Source organism: Copadichromis virginalis, linkage group LG7 (assembly GCF_057382275.1).
Source record: "Copadichromis virginalis isolate Kocher_CV1m ecotype Utaka linkage group LG7, C_Virginalis_male_GT1.1, whole genome shotgun sequence".
NCBI classification, from domain to species: Eukaryota; Metazoa; Chordata; class Actinopteri; order Cichliformes; family Cichlidae; genus Copadichromis; species Copadichromis virginalis.
Genome location: NC_140624.1, coordinates 67,483,809 through 67,505,185, shown reverse-complemented (window position 1 = coordinate 67,505,185; position 21,377 = coordinate 67,483,809). Strand labels below are relative to the sequence as shown.

The 21,377-nt window shown below is 42.4% G+C and overlaps 1 protein-coding gene across 1 annotated transcript in view; it reads left to right on the top strand.

Annotated features, from left to right (window-relative positions):
* Window positions 1–21,377, top strand: part of plcg2 (phospholipase C, gamma 2) — a 45,607-nt gene that overhangs the window by 20,445 nt on the left and 3,785 nt on the right. Inside the window, exons 10-27 of the mRNA XM_085464900.1 lie at window positions 3,873–3,974; window positions 4,247–4,365; window positions 4,479–4,564; window positions 5,545–5,662; window positions 5,923–6,091; window positions 6,180–6,275; window positions 6,682–6,768; window positions 7,206–7,375; window positions 9,643–9,843; window positions 10,591–10,713; window positions 11,003–11,183; window positions 11,818–11,886; window positions 11,986–12,095; window positions 14,439–14,535; window positions 14,630–14,702; window positions 14,942–15,114; window positions 16,019–16,121; window positions 18,587–18,790. Of these exons, the coding sequence (XP_085321026.1) occupies window positions 3,873–3,974; window positions 4,247–4,365; window positions 4,479–4,564; window positions 5,545–5,662; window positions 5,923–6,091; window positions 6,180–6,275; window positions 6,682–6,768; window positions 7,206–7,375; window positions 9,643–9,843; window positions 10,591–10,713; window positions 11,003–11,183; window positions 11,818–11,886; window positions 11,986–12,095; window positions 14,439–14,535; window positions 14,630–14,702; window positions 14,942–15,114; window positions 16,019–16,121; window positions 18,587–18,790 (2,281 nt within the window). The remainder of the gene's footprint in view (window positions 1–3,872; window positions 3,975–4,246; window positions 4,366–4,478; window positions 4,565–5,544; window positions 5,663–5,922; window positions 6,092–6,179; window positions 6,276–6,681; window positions 6,769–7,205; window positions 7,376–9,642; window positions 9,844–10,590; window positions 10,714–11,002; window positions 11,184–11,817; window positions 11,887–11,985; window positions 12,096–14,438; window positions 14,536–14,629; window positions 14,703–14,941; window positions 15,115–16,018; window positions 16,122–18,586; window positions 18,791–21,377) is intronic.

Sequence of the window (21,377 nt, the reverse complement as noted above, 5' to 3'; positions counted from 1 at the left end):
TCCTGCCTCCCCTTTCCTTCATCCACCTGCTGCCTCCACCACTTGCTAATGTTACTGAATCTGTGGAAGCTCTGCGATGCCACCACACGAAGTAACGAGTAACGACCCTATCTAAATCCCAGTAACGACTAACGCGTTCCTGATTTTGGCATAATAACTAGTTACCGTGCTCGTTACCACAATAATAACGTAGTTACTGTAACGCGTTACTTAATAACGCCTTAGTCCCAACACTGCCAATCATACTGCAGCCAGCACACATCCAGGACCAGCTGAGTGGTGGAATTCATCTTTCTTTTCACTGTCATAGCAAAGATATGGGTAAATGTACTTCTATTTATTATAATTGTAACTAGTGTGGCGTTGGTTCATCTGGTGTGATGAACAGGGATACTGTACATGTCTTGATGGGTACTTAAGTGAAGCTGTAATGTGTTTACGCAGTGCACATGTGTGTGAGAACGACAGTTTGCAGGGATAAAAACGTTTAAACGTTATTTGGAGGCAAAGTCAACAAAACTTCTGAAGCTTTTAGAATTTTCTGGTGATTCTATGCATGCAGCTTTAAGTCATATTATGAATCAGACTCATGACTCCACGTGAGGCTGTAAAATAATTGCCTGGATTCATCCTAACATGCCTGCTGAGGTCTTTGCTTACAGTTACACCCACTTAAAGGACATATATGTCATCATTTGTCATGGTCCTGGGTCATCTTACCCAGAGTTTGGATTATTGAAATATTTTTCTTTTTCAATATTGTTTCATGTATTTCCTCCTTTATTTATGCCGGATACTAGTTTCCGAGTTCATTCAGACTTGAGTTCTCCCCGCTGTTCTGTCCTCTTGTGTCAGTCCTCCTGTATTAAGTTCATTCTTGTCTGTGTTCTCTCACTTCCTGTTTTATTTTGATAGTTAGCCATTCCTTGTGCTTTGCTTTCAGTTTTGCTTCCCTTGTCTTGTCCTCTCATTACTTCCTGCTGTGTTCCCCACCTGTTTCCACTTGTCTCATCACCTCTTGTTGCTCCTGGATTTTGTTTCCTGATTTCAGCCTTGACCTATTGCAACATAACTAAGGGAGGACTCAGGGTCACCTGGTCCAGCCCTAACTATATGCTTTAGCAAAAAGGAAAGTTTGAATCTTGAAAGTAGAGATAGTGTCTTTCTCCTGAATCCAAACTGGAAGGTGGTTCCACAGAAGAGGGGCCTGAAAACTGAAGGCTCTGCCTCCCATTCTACTTTTAAATACTCTAGGAACAACAAGTAGGCCTGCAGAGCGAGAGCGAAGTGCTCTAATAGGGTGGTACTATGATCAGGGGTGCACATAAGTGGTCTGCAGGTGCACATTCGCTGTCAAAATAAAAGATGCGCGCCAGATAAGAAGTTGCAACGCACGTTTGCGTACATAAGATTTTCTGGAGGAGGACAGACATTTGTTTAGAACTCCTCAAGATGTCGAAGAAGCTCCTTTAAGCAATTACTGTGGTGTTCCTCCACCTCCAAAGAAATGTCAGGAGTCCGAACCGCAAAAGAAGCACGTATTCTCGGAAAAGTGGTTGCAGGAGGTGAGCTGGCTTCAAACAAATGATGAACACACAAAGATGTGGTGCGGAATATGCTGTGAAAATCCCACTCTAGCGGACGAAAACAGTGCCTTTTATATGGACGCAAACGCACATTGCAACTTCTTATCTGGTGCGCATCTTTTATTTTGACAGCGAATGCGCACCTACGGGACACTTATGTGCAGCCCTGACTATGATATCAGGTCACCAGCGACTCGTCCAGGTGTAGGGGTAAGGTTGGGGTTTCTAAACGGGCACATTTTCAGAAACTAGAAAATGTTCATATGATATCATTCATTATTGACTTCCTCGCTGTGCAGAGAAGTTTATCTTGGTTTTGTTGCCCTGTTTTAGCCCTGCAGCTGTGCACTGAACTCGCCTCTGGTTTGATTTTTAAATGAGCTGCAGTACTTAAATCTATATGTTAGCAATATTAGCTTATTGCTAACAGAACGCACACTGAAATGTAACTCTTGTGTCGACAGTTGTATATTACAGAAATATATGTGGCTGATGAAGCTATTTTGGGCTGTACTAAAATGGTTCAGAATCGGTGTGTGTTTGATTTGGTAGATTTTATAACTGTGCATCAATTTGTTTTGTAATCTGGCTGTAACAGCAGCCACCTGAAGGCCACAGAGTGATGACCGAAGTGTCTCGCTGTCTGCCGCTGGTCTCTTTGAATGTCAGCACAGGGCTGAATGTCTCAGATGGAGCCTGCTTGGCCCCCCTGGTCAGCTTTGGCCCAAAGACAGTTTGTAGATTGCTGACTAGGTGGTTCCCAGATTCACCACAGTGCAGTCATCAACAGCTGGGACCAGTTATAGAATTTACTGTTTTTCCTTTTCTTCCTTTTCATTTATCGTGCTCTTACAGCAGAAGAGTTCAGTGTGCTCGCTGGACCGATATGCAGATTAAAAACACTCCCCTTCACACTTAAAAGGACCTAAATTAACTGTACTGTGGCCAGTGTTGTGAAGGTTACTTTTAAAATGTATTCCACTACAGATTACAGATTACATGCCCCAAAATGTATTTTGTAACATATTCTGTTACGTTACTCAATGAGAGCAATGTATTCTGAATACTTTGGATTACTTAATATATTATCATGCTTTTTGCAACTACATGAATGAACTATTGCTGTGTGATTTATTACTATTGCTGACGGTTACTCTCCACACCAACACCAACTAGATGTTTAAATCTTAATATAAATGAGTAACAGTAGGTGGACATTAGGTAAGGCTGCACTTTTTGCAGCGATCTCGTATATAAAACAGGTCCGTGGCTCCGAACTGTAGTAAAGGGACCTCTGGCTAATACGTCCGGTTCGTGTCGGGCTCGTAGCTGAAAACTAGCTTTACTTTGTTGTCTGGGTCAAGTTTGCTAGCGAGAGACAGAGAGAGGCGTTGAAAGGCTGCTTACAAACACGAACACAGTGTACAGTCGAGTCTTAACAGCTTACTTACAACTGGGCTCGTCAGGCACTCTTCTTGGCTGCAGTGGTTATTATTATATTTACATGCTTCCAGCTCCTAGTTCTGCTCGGTGACAGCTCGTACTTTTCCTTTTTCTCCCTCCTCGCTCACAGAAACATCACGGGTCCATTCTCCCTGCAGCACGGACTACACTGCCCATCAGGCTACATTCTTTGGGCCGATGCCTGTAACACTCTGCCTATTGCCTTCATATTAAATCATTTTGTGAATAATTTTTTAAAATATTTCTTCAAGTCATTATGCGGCGTGCAACTAGGGGTGACATGGGCCGCGAGACTGAGACACAGACATTAGAGCCTCTTAATGCGTGTTTTGTGCATGGAATTACCAAAACTAGAGAGAGCAAAGCTGAACATATGAAACAGGAAAAGACCGCCGTGCAATCCATTTATCAGAATCAGAATACTTTATTGATCCCTGGGGGAAATTATTTATTTCAACAAAGTAACTGAATACCACCTTTTCAAACAGTAACTCTAACAGAATACAGTTACTCATATTTTGCATTTTAAATACGTAAGGGCGGTACATTTATTCCGTTAGTCGCCACTGACTGTGGTGCGGTTACTTAATTTACACTCTATCTAAAGCAAGCCATGTAGTTCCCCTCCTCTCTCTAAAGTCTGCTAAGGCTTTCATCTGATTTCCTCATATACAGAGAGCAGCATGTTTATGGATTTCCTCTTTCGCTGACATCACACAGCTCTGGGACTAGAAAAAAAGTGTTTGAAATGAACCGTCGCAGTCTGATGTGTGATTTTTAGTTATTTATTTATTTATTTATTTTGGCCCTTTCATCCATCAGGAAACTTGGGCCAATGATCTGAACCAAGTCAGAGAGCTGATGACAACCTTTATTGATGACACCATGAGAAAAACCAATGACCCGGAGTTCACCGTGAGCGAGGTATTCAGCACCAACATGAGTGGACACCATCTTCCTTCTTCTGCACCAAGTTTGACAATCGATGCTAAAACTGAGTTTTGGCAGGAATGCAGTTGTGTTAAAAAACTTGCTCGAAATTCTGATCAACAGAAAGCAGTCTTTAAGTTTTTGGAGTGTTTAAGTGAATACACAATCATCCCGTAGCAGTTCTACAGCGTTGTGGAGTCTGCAGGGGCGGGGCTGGGGGAACGGGTTAGATTACTCTGAAATCTGAAGCGTTTCTCCTCTTCCAGTTCCTCGGCTTCCTGTTTTCCAAGGAGAATTGTATTTGGGATGAGAAGTTCTCAGACATCAGCAACGTGGACATGAACAACCCTTTGTCGCATTACTGGGTCAACTCCTCACACAACACGTCAGTTTGACTCCGTCACACATACTAATGATGCTCAGTAATATTTCCACATACTGTTGGTTTAAATGTCTCTATGTGTGAAAGATAAAATGTCTCCTGTTGCTCTTCAACAGCTACCTGACAGGTGATCAGATTCGCAGCGAGTCGTCCACAGAGGCTTATGTCCGCTGTCTGCGTCTGGGATGCCGCTGCGTCGAATGTTAGTATCAAACTCCCGGCGTGTGCTGCACCCGAATGACGCCACTGTTCGGGCCCGGCATTAGCATGCATCCTGAGTGATTCTGTTGCAAGTGGACAGCTCAAAGACGGTGACGAAGGAAGGAAGCAAGCAGTGACGTCTGATCATTCAAACCAACGTCTCAGCGTAATCTGGGCTGACTGGGCTACGGCCGCATGCTTTTACCAGCGTGTGTAGATGTGTCCTGAGCAAGGCTGCCGATTTTAATACAATGTCCAAGTGTAAAAGACACTAACAAGTATTGAATAGTCGATAAAGTCTTTTGTACGCCTTACAGACCAGCGAGCCAGCTCTAACACTCAGTAATGCTCCTGCCCCAATATCTCATTCATCAAATATGCTTCCAAAAAAAAAAACGAAAGAAAGTTGGCTGGTGCAGGTCAGATCGACTGCTGGGGTCTCCACGTGTTTGCCCAAAAACTCGCGGTTAACGTCACAGTCTCTAAGTTGTCGGTTCTCTCTAAGTGCACGGCTGCTGATTACACATTTGATCTTTGAAAATGGAAACTCTGTGCATGCTAGTTTGTATCAAAGTGAGCAAGAAGTGATCGCAGGCCCTCGTCGAGATGTGAGAGCAGAACTTTGATTTTGAGCTGTCCACTTTTGATTGGCTCCCTCAAGACACATGTTAATGTAGGCAGAACAAAAATCAGTGACTGAAATAAGATTTATTTGAACTCTTGTCTGTCTTATATGGTTTCTAACATATAAATTAACCACCCCGTCCACTCGATGTTTTGGGGCTTTTCAGCTTAATTTGGCCAAACTCTTATTTAATGCTTAGTAACGTTTGACGTAAATGTCACAGAACCACAGTTGATTGCTTTAACTTTGGACATGACTCATACCATTACATGTAAAACAAGAGTTTTTAATAAGAGTTTTTTTTGCTCACTCAGTGTGTTCACAGTGTCTCTTTGTGTGTTACTGAATGCAAACAGTGGACTGCTGGGAGGGCCCCGGGGAGCCAATCATTTACCATGGCTGGAGCAGGACGACGAAGATCAAGTTTGAGGATGTGGTCAGAGCGATAAACGAGCACGCTTTTGTCACCTCAGAGTAAGAATCAAAACAACCAGACGTGTTACTCAAAAAATGCTGCCTTTGACTGCTGTTAGATCTGAATATAAGCTGATGATGGATCCAGATAAATCAACATTGCAGTTCTGTGAATTCAAAGATCTGAGCTAAACTGCAGAAGCAGCGATTCAATGTGATGATTTAAGAACTTTTTGTCAGCCTCTTAATTCATTGGGAAGGATTCTGTTTTTTCATTGGACCATTCAGAACATCTCGGTAACCACGTCTCGTTGTCTCAGGTTCCCGGTGATTCTGTCCATAGAGGAGCACTGCCCTGTAGATCAGCAGCGTCAGATGGCTCGTACTTTCAGAGAAGTATTTGGAGACAAACTGCTGATCGAACCCGTGGAGCACCTGGCCGAGCAGCTGCCTTCACCCACGCAGCTGAAGGGCAAGATCATACTCAAGGTAATGTGGTCTGAGCGCATCCGCGCGTCAGTGGAAACGATTTGTCATAATTCCTGAAAACGGTGCTCTCCTTGTTTTCTTTGAGCAGCACAAGAAGATCAACATGGAGGGAGGATTCACCGTCAAGGATGTTAGAAAGGGACAGAAAGAAGGAGACCTGGAGATCTGGGACCCTGTGGATCAGGTATTACCCCACATATCAGTGTGTGCCATTGATGAGAGAGGTTTGAGGTTCTGAGATTAAATGTGTTCAGTTATGTCATTTAAATGTAGCTAAATCCAGTCAAATCCAATGAATTTCTCTGGATTCAGGGCTGACGGTTCTTGCCACTTTTTGCCTCTATTATGATAATATAGTGTTAAACAGCTGCGTTAGTACTGTAGCGTAACAAACGGACTCGTGTCTGCGCTATGCTGGGTGCTCATGTGCGTCTGCAATTTTTTGTCATCTCTCTGTAATTCATTGACCTCACTGAGCGAAAGCAGCGCCCGACGCTTTGTGTCCCTGTTGCTCTTTGAAAAGCTTCCTGAACAAGTGGCATGTTTTGCATGGGAAGGTGGAAATGTAAATGTTCATTTCTCTTTGTCAGCGCTGGAACAAGCACTACTGTGTGATCTCTGACGACAAGCTGTACTATGCAGAAGAGTACGAGGATGAGGAAGAGGATCCCAGGAAGGTAAAAACCAAAGTTTAGTAGCAAACTTCAAATATCAGGTTTATGCATCTTTTTTGGACATGTGGTGCAATGAGCTGTAAAGAAGCGAAAAGGGGATGTTGAATGATGTCTTATATTAAAATTTCAATAGATTAGTTATTATTTCCAAAGTACAACGATACTAAAGTGAAAGTACTAAGTATATGGTTTTAAAACAGAAAAATAGCTCCTCCTGATTCATTTGATTCTTGTTACTCTTGTAATAAAAAATAGCATTTTATGATTATAGATGACTAAGCTCGAGTTTATTGTAATATTCATCTTGTGATAATTTCACTCGTCATTAGCGAGAAATGCTGGAGCCCTAACCCTGACTCCTTCAGCTCCAAGTTATTAACAGAACTTTTACAATAATTTAGAAAAGTGTTGATAGAACTTTTGTTTTTGTGACGTTTCAGTATCAGGACCTTCACTGCTCGGAGCCGTGGTTCCACGGTCGCATGAAGGAAGGCAGGCAGATGGCCGAGCGGCTGATCCAAGATTACTGCAAAGAGACCAGCGGACGAGACGGCACCTTCTTGGTCCGACAGAGCGATACCTTCGTTACAGACTATACGCTCTCCTTCTGGTACAGTGTCCCATGTTTTTTTTCATCAGATTTACACACCAGCACTAATTTCTGTTTGTCCTTCCCCCTCTGTGTTCGCTTTCTAAGGGTGGGACCTTGGCGTCATGTAGTATAGGAAACGAGAAGGGCGAGAGATTTGAGAATGGGGCTCAGAAAAATGTAAAGTTTGCTCTGCTGTGAGAATGTGTCTTGTAGTGTGTGCTATACTACTATCTGACCATCACATCTCCTACTCCATGGTGGAAAGCACAGATGCTGTGTGGGATTTTTAAGAAATATTAAGAAATTATATAAAAATGTGCACTATATAAAACAGTCAGTAAATCAACAATAACTAAACACTGAAATACACAATAAAGATAAGCCTGAAGAATTTCTTCCTGTTTAGGGCTCATAGGAGGCATCTGTGTTCAGTAGTTTTTGCACTTAAACAACCTTCCTCGAGGTTTCTGTGCTCATTAATGATGAATAGGAATATTGACTTTATACAACATAACTAATGACCTTACCCACTAAATGATTTCCACTAATAAAATCATCATTTACATGAAGGAATATGAAAAACAGAAAATTCAAATTTTCCCACTTTAGTTAAAATAGGATTGTTGATTATCTGCAGTAATTTGTTTGCCAGCAGTGAGATCACACATCCCTGTCCTTCCATGCGCTTTCACAGAGGTGGGTTTCAAAGCGGCTTGCAGAGGCAACAGCAGTTGTTAGCAGGCTAAAGCAGTTTAACTGGCACACTCTATATCAGCTGCCAGGATAGCTAACTGAGCTTAGCTTCACGCTGTGTTCAATTTGTGTGGTTCAACAAGGATCTATTATTATTTTTATTCTTGTACTTAATCTACCTTTCCTCAATTTAAAGTTTAATGTAATGTGACATTAATGTAAGGCACTGAAATCATCCTCTGTGTGAAAGAAGCAGTTTTAGCTGATTGGCTGCGCTTCACAAATGGAAGGTTTGAACAGCAAATGGGCGGGGCTTCTGTGCTCACAGCCAGAGCTGTGTGCCTTAGATAGATGATGCTGGAGAGATCCTCTCTATCATACATAACCAAGAGTAAAAATAAAGTGTCTACTTCCTGGTGTGTCACAGTTTGCATTAAAGCTGCACCTAAATTTAAACCAGAGAGGAAAGGAAAGAACAAAATGAGAGCGTAGTTGAAAAGCTGGTGGTAATGTCTATAAAAACCCAACAAAAGGGTGAAACATCCAGGGAATGAAATTCCAACAAAATTCCTCAGCTTGAGGATAATGAGGGAAAACTCACAGCAGTGAAAACAGACCATCCAACAGAGACCACGGGGAAGACTGGAAACACACAATAATAATGGATTGCATTTATATAGCGCTTTTCGAGACCCTCAAAGCGCTGTACAATTCCACTATTCATTCACACACTGGTGGAGGCAGCTACAGTTGTAGCCACAGCTGCCCTGACAGAAGCGAGGCTGCCATATCGCGCCATCGGCCCCTCTGGCCATCACCAGTAGGCGTTAGGTGAAGTGTCTTGCCCAAGGACACAACGACTGAGACTGTCCGAGCCAGGGCTCGAACCGGCAACCTTCCGGTTACAAGACGAACTGCCAACTCTTGAGCCACGATCGTCCCACACACACTCTGTAGTGGGGATTGAACACAGGAGTTTGGAGACACAAATGAAACTGTTAAGGACAACAAGACAACAGGAAACCAACAATAGCCATAACTGAAACAAGGAAACGCTGAAACATGAATGAACTTCTAGAGGAGGAACATGGAAAAGGGAGCGCGTAGGAGATAACTACAAATACAAGAACCAAAAAACACAACGGACTGAAGTCATTCCTAGAAAATCACGACGTAAACAGAAACCAGACACAAACCAGACTCAGTAATTTAATAAGGAAATAAGGTCAGTAGAACAATAACGAAATAAAAACTGTAATCCAAACGTTACACTTTTGAACAGAAAATACAAACTGAGGGCGCCGGTTCAGCTCGGTGGGATAAGCAGCCGGTCTGGGCTCCAATACGACCCTCAGCCCTTTGTTGGATGTCTCTCCTGTCAGGCTTCACTGCATCTATCAAAATAAGGCCGAAAACACGTTTAAACTCAAATGGAAACTCGGACTAGAATATATTCAATTTGAATTCAGTTAGGGTTAGAAGCTGAATAGGTCAGCTGTAAACACTTTGGTAGCTTCACGTTTCTGCTACACTGGAGAAGAAAGCTTGATGTCGATGTCATCATTTCGGTCATTTGTTTGCACGTGTTTCAGGCGAAGCGGGAGGGTGCAGCACTGTCGCATTCGCTCCGTCACAGAGGGCGGACACACCTCCTTCTACATGACGGCAAACCTGCACTTTCCCAGCGTGTACGCCCTGATCCAGCACTACAGAGACAACCCACTGCGCTGCCAGGACTTTGAGCTGCGCCTCACCGATGCCGTACCAAAACCCGACTCACATCTGCAAGAAGGGTTTGTTCCACAGTGCTAAAATGCATCACAGACATCACAGGGTGCTGAATCATTTTGCAGTGTGGTGTGAATGATTAACTCGTTATTTCTCAACTTCTCAGCTTATAATAAAAAACCAAACCCTTGTTTGATGCAGGGCTCCACATCGATGTTCAGTTTTAGTTGTGTTACTGTAGCTAAGCTTACATCTCACATTCAGTCCCACACACATATGCATAGCTTCTGTTTCTCACTTTCACACTTTCACACATGCACACCCACGGACGGGTAGTCACTGCCCTCTCACTTCTTTCAGCCTTTTTTTTAAGAGCATGGAAGAAAGAAAACTCCTGTTTCTGTCAAAGCCAAGCCATCATCTGATAAACAGACATGCCGCATAAATAGAATAGAATTCAACTTTATTGTCATTGCACATGTCACAAGTCCAGGCAACGAAATGCAGTTTGCATCCATCCAGAAGTGCTTTAGCCATGAGATAGATACATTAACAATTTCCTATCACTATAAGTATGTACAGGCTATGAACAGGATCTAAATATGAAACTATACAGAAATATGAACTATGCAAGTTATAAACAGTTGTAGAATTAAAATGATCGTATTGTACAGAATGATTATTTATACAGCATTTACAGTAGTGCAGTTAAGATAAGTGAGATATGTGGATAATTTCTACAGAGGCTATATAAAGTGCTAGTGGTTGTGAATGTGTAAGGGTGTAACCCTCCTTGTGTTTGTGTGGAGCAGGTGGTTCTACAGTAACCTGAGCAGAGGTCAGGCAGAGGATTACCTAATGAGGATTCCCAGAGATGGAGCCTTTCTCATCCGGCAGAGAGAAGGAGAACCAGACTCCTTTGCCATCACATTCAGGTACCGTGCCAAAGGAAATTCAACAAATGTGTCTCCACTGAAATGTGTCATTTCATAAAGGGTGAAATAAAGTTGATGACCCCTCATTATGTAACTGTAATCTCCATAAAAACTTTCCATTAATTCAGACACTGATCCATTAGTGACAAAGTTGGGCTAAAATGTGTGTTTTCCAACCTAAATCTGATGATCGGGGTGACAGAGCCAGAACACACTGCCACCGTGAGCATCTGCATAACGGGTTTAGTACTGCAAACATAACTATTTGTTATCAACTTCTGTCATTCAGAGGTGACGGTAAGGTGAAACACTGCCGCATCCAGAAGGAGGGCAACATGTATCTGCTGGGCACCACTACGGAGTTCGAGAGCCTCGTGGAGCTGGTCAACTACTTTAGGAAGAAACCGCTGTATCGCAAGATTAAGCTACGTTACCCGGTCACGCCCGAGCTGGTCGACCGCTTCAGCACAGTGAGTTTCAAGAGATTCTGCCACTGTTGCAATAAGTTTGTGGAAACTAGTGAATCATTTGCGCTTGAGAAACAGGTAATTATGGTAGCCCCAAGAGTTCAAACACACTAACAGCTAGAAAACTCAAGGAAACTCACTGTTTTTGGTTTTTGCAATAATGCAACGGAACAGCTGCGGACGTGACAAGCTAAGAGTAAATGGCTGTTAGCAAACATGTCTCTGCAGTATTTTATGAATCGTGTGATTAAAACACTCATTACCTTGCATCTTTGTCTGCAGTGTTACATCCTCACTGCGTGCGACTCCGGAGACTGTGCTTGTCCTCTCTGAGCTACCATAGAATTTTCTAAAAAAAACAAAACACACACAAATAAAAGGAGAAACAAAAATCAGTATTTGATCACTTATTGTATTTACTGCCATGTTAGTTGTAGAGTTCCTGCTCGTCTCTGACTGTAAATTAGGAAAGTTTGTGGCAAAGCCAGTAAATTCCTCAGTGTCAAAATACATGGTGATCAGTCTGAGGAAGGTTTATCATTTTAAACTCAGAACATTTACTGTACAGTTTACTACAGAACATTTCAGGTCAGCGTCAGGTCATGATATCCTCCTAACAGTGCGCTGTGTTTCACAGGAGAAGAACTGTGCCTCTTTATATGATGTGAAGACGTATGTGGAGCCCAATGAGATCGAGCCCTCGCTGGTGTGTATGCAGTCAGATTTGGTCATGTGGTGTGTTGTCGAGTATTCTTTGATTATCGTTCCTTTAACGTTCTCAATTCTATGTGTTTGTCTCCTTTAGCCTAAAAATACTGTCAAGGCATTATACAGCTACCAGGCGAGGAGGCCAGATGAGCTGAGCTTTCAACAAGGAGCTTTGATACACAACGTGTCCAAAGAGGCTGATGGATGGTGAGTCCACACGCAAGTTTGTGTCTTTGCATGTACGTGGTTGGCATGGCCACGGACTGATTTAGTGACACAGATGTGGAGAAGGCCCTCCGCCCTCAACAGTAGAGATCGGACTCCAATTAGAAGTGACATGAAGTGGCTTTTTGTCTTTGCTGATGTATCTTAATGTAACAACTTTGTGTTGATTTTTAGCTAGTTTGTGTATTTCTTTGGGCATCTTGGTGTCTTCTTATTTCTGTCTTTTTGTGCTTTTTTTCTTGTTGTGTCTGTTTTAGATGTTTTGTGTCTCATTGTAGCGCATTTGGTCTATTTGTGGTATTTACCAATGTTCCCCCTAAGCTGCGCGCGTGCACAATTGTGCACTGCTGGCACGGTCTCTGCACACAAAATCTGTGTTGCGCACAAAAATAATCTGACCTGAATTGAAATTAAAATTTAAACTTTAACAATTCTGTTTTGCAGTGTTAGTCAGTGAGTGACTGGCTGCTCCCGTATGGGATTAGAACGATGCCGCCTTATCCCACAGCCAATGATGCGATTCACATTCGTATATGTTTGGTTTTCTTCCTGAATACTGTCGTTGGTTATATTTACTGCGGGAAGAAACGGTAAAAACGGCGTTTTATAAGGAAAACGCTCGAAAGCGTGAGAGCAAAAACAACACCAAACCCCTCCCCCTGCCCTTTCCTATTGGTGGAAAAATGTACCATGTCGACCAATCAAAAAATGATATGGCAACATGGCATTTAGATGTTTAGGGAGGGGGAAGTTTTAGGAGTGACGGCGTGTTTGAGACGTGAGAGATTTGCGACGTTTAGCGCAAATCTTGTGTAGTTAGTGTGTAGTTAGTGTGTAGTGTGGTCAATAGTTTTGTTGTGTGTGTCAGAGCAATGAGGAAACTGCTGAATGTTACAGGTGTTACAGCAGTGACACATCTCCTGTTGTCAGGCCTGCAGGTATCAGGCTGTTGTTCTCCTTTATCTCATAGTGTGTGTGTGTGTGTGGGGGGGTGGGGGGTTGTTTTTTTTGATTGAATTTACCAATGAAATGATTCTAACAGTTACTTCAAACCCTCAGTAACCCTTACATAAACATGGCTAATTGCAAACACGGGACTTTTCACATCAACTTACACAGAAGTATCATTAAGGACAGCAACTTTATTATTTAGACTCTTTCTCTCCTACTGAGCTCTAAACTAACTTTAATAATGAACTCTGAGTCTGTTAGACTCCACGTCTTACCGTTAGTGCTTTTAAATTTGATTAGTTTGACTTTATTAACAGACTACATACAAACGGACTTTCAGGGTGGATGTAATAAAATAATTAGAAAGCCATTTCTTGGTGCAGCTGTCTCGTAATTAGAGACCAATCTTTAAGTAACGATCTCCTTCTGCTGGCCTCTGACAGTGGACTTGTCTGTGTGCTTCTATTGTTAGATCTGAGTCCTCGGTGCAGCATTTGATGCTGCTGACTGATTATTACACAGTGTAGAAGACATCATCAAAATGTATTGTGCTGGCTTGAATAGTGTTTAGCTGACAGATTCCAATGCGTTCATGAGTCTTCCTCACTCGCAGAAGTTATGTGTCAGACATGAGCTACATGGACTGCTGTAATTCCTTTATTCTCATGTTGTTTTGAAGGTTGTCAGAAAAGCCTTTAGTTGCTCCAAAATACTGACAGGGACTAAAAATAGAGCCCATATATTTTCTATATTGGCTTTTCTTCACTGGTTCCCTGTTGAATGCAGAACTTAAAATTCTTCTCCTGACAAACAAAGGCTTGAAAGATCAGGGCCCATCATATTTTAAAGATCTTAGCACCTTATTGTCTTAACAGAGCACAATGTTCTAAGACTGCACATATTAAACAAATATGTAGGACTGCTTTCTTCCACTTGCACAGTATCTCTAAAATTAGAACCATCCTGTCTCAGAGTGACGTAAGATCCTTCTCATCACATACAAGGTCTTGAATATTCAGGCCCCGTCTTATCTTAAAGACTTCGTCGTACCGTATCACTCCATTAGAGCACTTCCCTCTCACACTGCGGGCTTACTTGTGGCTCTGGTGACCCTCAATCCTCCCTTTGCTGCGCTGCACAGCACTGAGTGATGCACTGAGTGTTTCTTGTTCAGTCTGCTGGAGGTTTCTTCCTGTTAAAAGGGATTTTTTCCCCTTCCCACGGTCACCAAAGTGCTTGCTCATAGGGGGGTCATCTGGTTTTGTAAGCTCTTTGCCTCACAGTATAAAGCACCTTGAGGCGACTGTTGTTGTGAGTTGGTGCAATATAAATCAAACTAAATTGAACTGAAGTGACTCATTCTGCTCATTACAGGTGCAGAGGAGACCACGGTGGCAAGTTACAGTTATTCTTTCCTGCTAACTACGTGGAGCCAGTGTCCAGCAACACCGAACCTGTCATCAGAGTGCAGGTAAAGATTAGAAGTCAGGTCAGAGTTCAACTGTACTGTATCTGTGTGGAAAGTGACTGAAAACGACCTCTATTTGTGATGTCTGCTAAAACAGGAAATGGAAGATAACCCACTAGGTGAACTATGTCAGGGCGTCGTGGACATCTCCAAATGCAACATTCAAAACTGTGAGTACTCGTTATCTTGGTGTGTCACACAGTCACAATGGAAAAGCACAGTTAATATACATTACACAGCAGCGTCGTCCAGTTTAGTTCAGTCCTGAGCATTTTTCTGTGGCTTTAACTCAGTTTGGACTAAATGTGTCATTACTGCGTTAGGGTTTGTATACACGTCGACTAAATCCTGATTCCTCAAAGTTTGCACAAAGTTTGGGAGTCAAACCTCTCTGTCTTCCTTTTTGTAGTGAAGAATGGTAAATACGGGAAGCCCCACGCAGTGACCTTGCAGGACCAGGATGAAGACAGTCTGCAGTTTGACTTGACTGCAGGTTCTCTGGAAGAGCTGTTTGAATGGTACAAGGTGGCATGGGACATTATTCAGAGAACGGCGAACCAGCAGTACAGCAAGGATCAACAGGTGAGTGCGATATGCTTCTGTGGAAGCAGAGCCCGCATCATAAAACCTGTTGGGATGCGATTGCTGGAGGTTGCAGCAAAACCAGCAGCAACCACAGACTTTGGTCACCTGCTGATTGCCATGGTTGCCTGTAGATTGCATGGAAGACATCAACTTGTATGCAAACAGTTGGAAACTAACCACCAAGCGTTAGTGAAACTGGAAAAACTGCAGCACAAAACAGAACGTTTGCATCCAAAGTTCTGCCTTTAATGCTGAAACCAACCAATGCAAATCTCACTGGTGATGGGAGGAATCTGCCCGCGACCAAAGCAATCACAAGCAGGTCTTTGGTGCAGCAGTGTATGCATCTTTGCAACCAACCCGTCCCTAGCAACTGGGGTGTCAACCAATGTTCTCTAGGCTTGTGTGAATGTGACTTTAAACGAGATACAAAGTGACTACAAGTGAATACAAAGTTACTTACTAACAACTACAACGACAAAAACTGCTACAGTGAGACACAAAATGCTCCGTTCAGTCAGTGGGGCTGGTTCTACTGGTGCTCTCTTCCTGTTAAAAGAGAGTTCTTCTTTCCCACCGTCACAAAGTGCTTGCTCACAGAGGATCATGTGGTATCATATCTGATACCACAGATACGATGTAGGGCAATTTAAGACAAATGTTGTTGTAATTTGAAATCATTTAAAAATATACAAAATTAATGTAAAAACTAATAACTGAAGAAACTATAACTGCAAAGAAATGATGTAAAAGAGCATCATCTGTGTGAGCTTACGGGAAGGTTGTGTATTGACTGAAGCAAAGTGCAAGATGCAAAACCACATCGGCGTCTATATTCATAGGTGGTCTGTCCACATTACAGTGCAAACAGGAAGTGACTTGTTTTTCTGTTCGATATCAGATGAAACAACAGGTGGAAGTGGAGAAGAAGGCAGTGGTCGCCACGGAGATGTCGGAGGTGGTGGTCTACTGTCAGCCACGCAGCAAAGAGAAGGACCGCTTTGGTAAATACGTGTCAACTCACATGTCTAATGCAGACAGGCTGCGCTTGAAGCTTTTGCACGCTGCTTTAAAATGAAACCTTGCCTCACTTATTTAATCTGAGGTTAAGAATCGAAATCATTGGTGAATGCGGTGTTACCTTTGTAACTCCATGTCACAGTAAGATGAATTCAAGCTTTGTGTTTGAATCGCTTTTCTCCAGACCTCCAGTTATAAAAGCAACGTAGTTATTGTACAAAGTGTAAAATAAAACCACAAATACTCACACCCAGCCTTGCAGGATTAAAAAAGCATGTTTAAAGCCGGCAATGACAAACTGTCTAGCTTGCAACAACATTGTCCTGATCGGTGGATTTATTGATAACTCATCTGTTTAGTAAATGTCACTGATTGACTTTGGTGTGCCACAGGGTGCTCATAACTGTAAAAGTGCCTGACCGCTGCTAATCGGGGTTACTGTGTTTGGTGTGCTGGGCCTGTTATGTAGGCCACACACGGCAAACAGAGGGAGGTGACCTTTACGGGGCCAGCTGCCAAATTTCAATCAGGTATCATTTTTACCTTTTATAGGTGCAGTCTCTGTGGTGTCTCAATGAATAAGCAGATACCTTCTTCTTCATTTCTGACTTTTAGATGTTATTTTTTATGTTAGTTGGCGTCTAAACTTCCTTTCAATGACACAATTTTAAAAATATAATTGCAGTCACAAAAGCGTTTAGATGCTTTTACTCAAGAGCTGGTCCCATCCTGAAATGCACGTCCGTGACTCCTGTAACTACACAGTTTCTAATATTGATTTAAATGAGTCCTTCTAGCCGAGGAATTATTTGAGCTGAGGAAACTCGTCGTGTTCAGCCACAGGTTGTTGTACAAACAGGATGTGACCAAGAGGAAAGATCTAAAGACAGACGGTTTCCTGTGATGCACTGTCTCAATCTGGAAATAGATGCTAAAACTACATTCGCACCACAATTGATTTCTGTAGGTTCAGAATGACTCGGTGACATTTCCAAATAACAGATCTGCAATATCAGCTTCTAAACCAAATAAGCATCTGAAGGGAAAAAACGCGGTTAAATCTGAAAGCGTCTATAAACCTTTATTTAATCGCGTTGTACCTGAAACTCGTTTTACAAGAAGCTTGTGTGTAGCATTTATTTGATACTATTTAGGTTCATTTTTAAATGTGTTACTTTCAAAAACAGGAAAAGACCGATTTGAAGTGGGCACAGTCACATGAAACAACGCCACGGCCACTCATGGTTAGAGCCCCAAAACCCACAATCACTCATCTCGTTTGATGACCACCACTTATCATGTGGAGTGTGGTTACTGAAAGGAAAACAGTAAGATGTGCTGCTGTGAGCAGGATTTGTATCTGATGGACCAGCTTCAATGTTCTGTGCTTGTTGCTCATTTTTGTTGAGCATGACATCCAGTTCAGATAAATTCAGTTAAATTTTATTCCTATGGAGCCGATCAACATCAATAGTGAGAGAAAATGTTTGCTGCTGTGTTTTGGGTTAAGTTAAAACCTTTAATGGATCAATAAAGTCACCGAACAGTGAATTATAACACAGCAGCCTGAGACAGCTCTCTGGCTCCTCTTATTCAGCAGCATTGCACATCGACAAGTAATCGAGGGCCATTACAGTTTTTATATGGCAGCGGACTAACTCGCCCGATGTTCTTGAGACTGTGCAAACACAAAGTGTGCAGTTGTGGTTTTTGTCACTCTCTGATCAAAATTGACTGAACCAGCAGCAAAAGAAGATCAAAACTATGCTTCTCGTTTGATAAACAACATCATTTAGTCCTTCTTACTTTGGCACTTTTGCTTCCACCACGATAAAATCACACTTCCTGTGCAGCTCTTTCTGTCTCTGTGTACTTCAAGACCAGAAATGTAAACTTTTACAAATGATGCCAAACTGCTCTCAGCCGTGTCTCTAATAAAACCTCTGTAACTTTGCTCTGCTTCACTTCAGCAGCATCAGGTAATGTTCATATGTTGATTCATGGTTTTCTTCTGTTTTTGATCTACTGCAGAATATTTAAGGTTATCTGCTATAAAAAGCCAGAACAGGAAAATCTGCTTCATGTTTTTGTTTTATTCTCAGTTACTTCCACAGAAAAGCGTCTGCTGTGATGCTTCCACCTCTGATAAAGTCTCACAACTGTCAGCTTTGTTTTTATACAAAGATCTAAAAATATGGATTTGTGCTGATAAATGATCAGAATTATAATATTTCTGACTGTCTGAGTGAAAATGTGTGAGAGGGTGGGGTTTAGATGCAGTTTAGACATGCATCCTTTCACAGTCTAGTCCCCAAACAACCATCCCTCTGAAATAAATCCAGTTAATTTGTTTAGCTCACTTTAACTAAATGTCAGCTCCCTCTCTTAGCAAGCAGCGAAGGTGAGGTGGCTGAACCACTGAACTCCTCCCCTCTCTCCTGCTCTGCAGACAGTTACAGCTACAAGGAGGTCCGCTCCTTCGTGGAGAACAAGCTTCCAGGGAAGAGCCGCACCAAAGACTTCCTGCAGTACAACCGCAAAGCTCTGAGTCGTATCTACCCGAAAGGCCAGCGCGTCGAGTCCTCAAACTACGACCCTTACCCGATGTGGGCCCTCGGCTGTCACATGGTGGCTCTCAACTTCCAAACAGCAGGTACAGCAGTGCTCATTTATCACACAGCGGAGGACAAAGGAGACAGTTTTGAGGGCTTTATATTTATCTTCTTATGACAAGAAAACATTCAAGTGAAGCAAAGTACAAAAACACGCTAAAATATTTGTGACAGAATATAATTATAAATTTAGAATAAACCTCCGCCTGTAGGTTGAGCAACACGAGGATCGGCACATTGAAAGGACATGAAAATGCAGAAATAAATAAGTCTGAGGAAATAAAAGTGTGAAAATGGGAAATAATAGAGGATTTAACACTAGCATCCCCCAGGCTTCTACCTTTCTACCTATAAAACCCGAGAGCAGCCAAATGGCTGGTAGGCTTTTAGCTAGGCTTTAGCTTCAGCCAAGTGGAAGCTAAATTGGCTAGTCATTCATATGTAAATTAGGTCGTTATCTGGGAATTCTGGAGGGAGGGGAGTGGGGGTGAGTGATTGAGGGGGTGGGGGAGCTGCTAAAAGCTGTGCACTTCCTTTTGTGTTTCATCTTGATGCATTCTCAATCATCCAGGGAAATAAATCTCCAAAAGTCACCAACTTGGAGTGTTTCAGTTTGCCGTCTTAGGGAGAAATCAACACACATGGGTGTATGTTCTTTGTTGCTGAGATTTATTGATGAAAACAGTACAAAAAACCAACCATTTGTACACATATTTACAAATAATAATAAAAAGTGAGTGAGTACATTTCAACATTTTCAGCAATCACTCACAATCCTGGCACTGCCATGGTATCTGTAGTCTGCATTTACCACATGTGTATCTTTTGCAGCGAACACATCGCACAGTGGCCTGATTGTTCTTGCAGTTGTGTTTGACCTGACACGTGGCTCTTTTTCCAGGGTTAGGTGTGGAGGGTTGTGTCAAAGGCAACTGTTCTTTTCTTGCCTTCTTCGCAGCTACATGAGAGTGAGCCAACTCTGTTGCAAGCGCCACCAGGAAGTCCACCCGTCTTTCCTTCGTCCCGGTGCATGCTTGATACAGCACATGTGCATTCAGTGCTGCCATGTCAATCATGTTATAAAACACAGCGACTGGCCAGCGCCGTGTTCCTCTGCGGACAGTGTACTCCCGAACCATCTGGTCCATCACATCCACGCCACACTTTGTTTTGTTGTAAAGGGAGACAGTGTTTGGCTTCCTTTTGGTGGTGTTATCAGTCTGAACCACGCTGTGCATGCTGCTAAGAATATAGACTGTCTTCTTCCGTTTGGCCGCATACGCCGTCAGCGTGGCAGCAGAGGTTGAAAACACCTAAGAAATAAGATAAATTGTTATTTTCATAGCCCTTTTACACACAATGAAACACATAAACATAGAACCACAAAAGACCTGCAACATACCTGAGTGGGGAATTCATTGCGATCTGTCTGTCTAGTGGATTGAGGAATTTCCCTGCGAATCTTGTTGACTGTGCCGAGGATGGTGGTTTTCCGTCCAAGAAGTTTTTGCGCAAGTGAAAGCGATGTGAAGAAATTGTCCGTGGTAACATTTCTGCCCTTGTCTAGGAATAGTTCCATCAGCCTCATTACTACATTTTCAGAAAGTCTCTCCCCAGTGGGACGATTGGGGTCCTTGCCAAGATATGGGAAGACATTGCAAATGTACTTGGATTTTAGGTCGCAGGCCACCCAAAACTTGATCCCAAACTTGTCAGGTTTACTTGCAATATTCTGCAGGGAAAATTCTTTGATGGGAAAAGCTGTTCATCAACGGTGATATGTAGACCAGGGTTGTAGCACGTGATGCAGTTGGTGACAAATGATCCCCACACACTGGAAATTGCAGCGAACTTATCAGTCTTTGCTCGATTTGCTCCATTGTGGCATCAATCAGACCACTGGTATAATGTTGAAATGTACTCACTCACTTTTTATTATTATTTGTAAATATGTGTACAAATGGTTGGTTTTTTGTACTGTTTTCATCAATAAATGTCAGCAACAAAGGACATACACCCATGTGTGTTGATTTCTCCCTAAGATGGCAAACTGAAACACTCCAAGTTGGTGACTTTTGGAGATTTATTTCCCTGGATGATTGAGAATGCATCAAGATGAAACACAAAAGGAAGTGCACAGCTTTTAGCAGCTCCCCCACGCCCTCAATCACACACCCCCACTCCCCTCCCTCCAGAATTCCCAGGTAACAACCCAATTTACATATGAATGACTAGCCAATTTAGCTTCCACTTGGCTGAAGCTAAAGCCTAGCTAAAAGCCATTTGGCTGCTCTCCCGGGTTTTAACATCCCATTAATACAAGAAATCTTCTATTTGTAGTATCTGAAAGCTTATTTCAGTATATTACTCCACTTATATGTAGTATTTTGGCTATGAATAGCTTTATAAACCCATATATTATGTGTTTAGAGACACTATGTCTTTGTCTTTTGAGCTTAGTTACAGTCACGGTAAAGAGAAAATACACTATCTGTACATTACTAAGAATTTAAGTGTCAGGACAAAGTAAAAAAAAAATCTAGTCTTTAGCAGGTCGTACATTTGGGTTCGTATGAGCTGAGATGAACAACAACACCTGTCATTATTTAGTTAACTAGGGCTAAACCA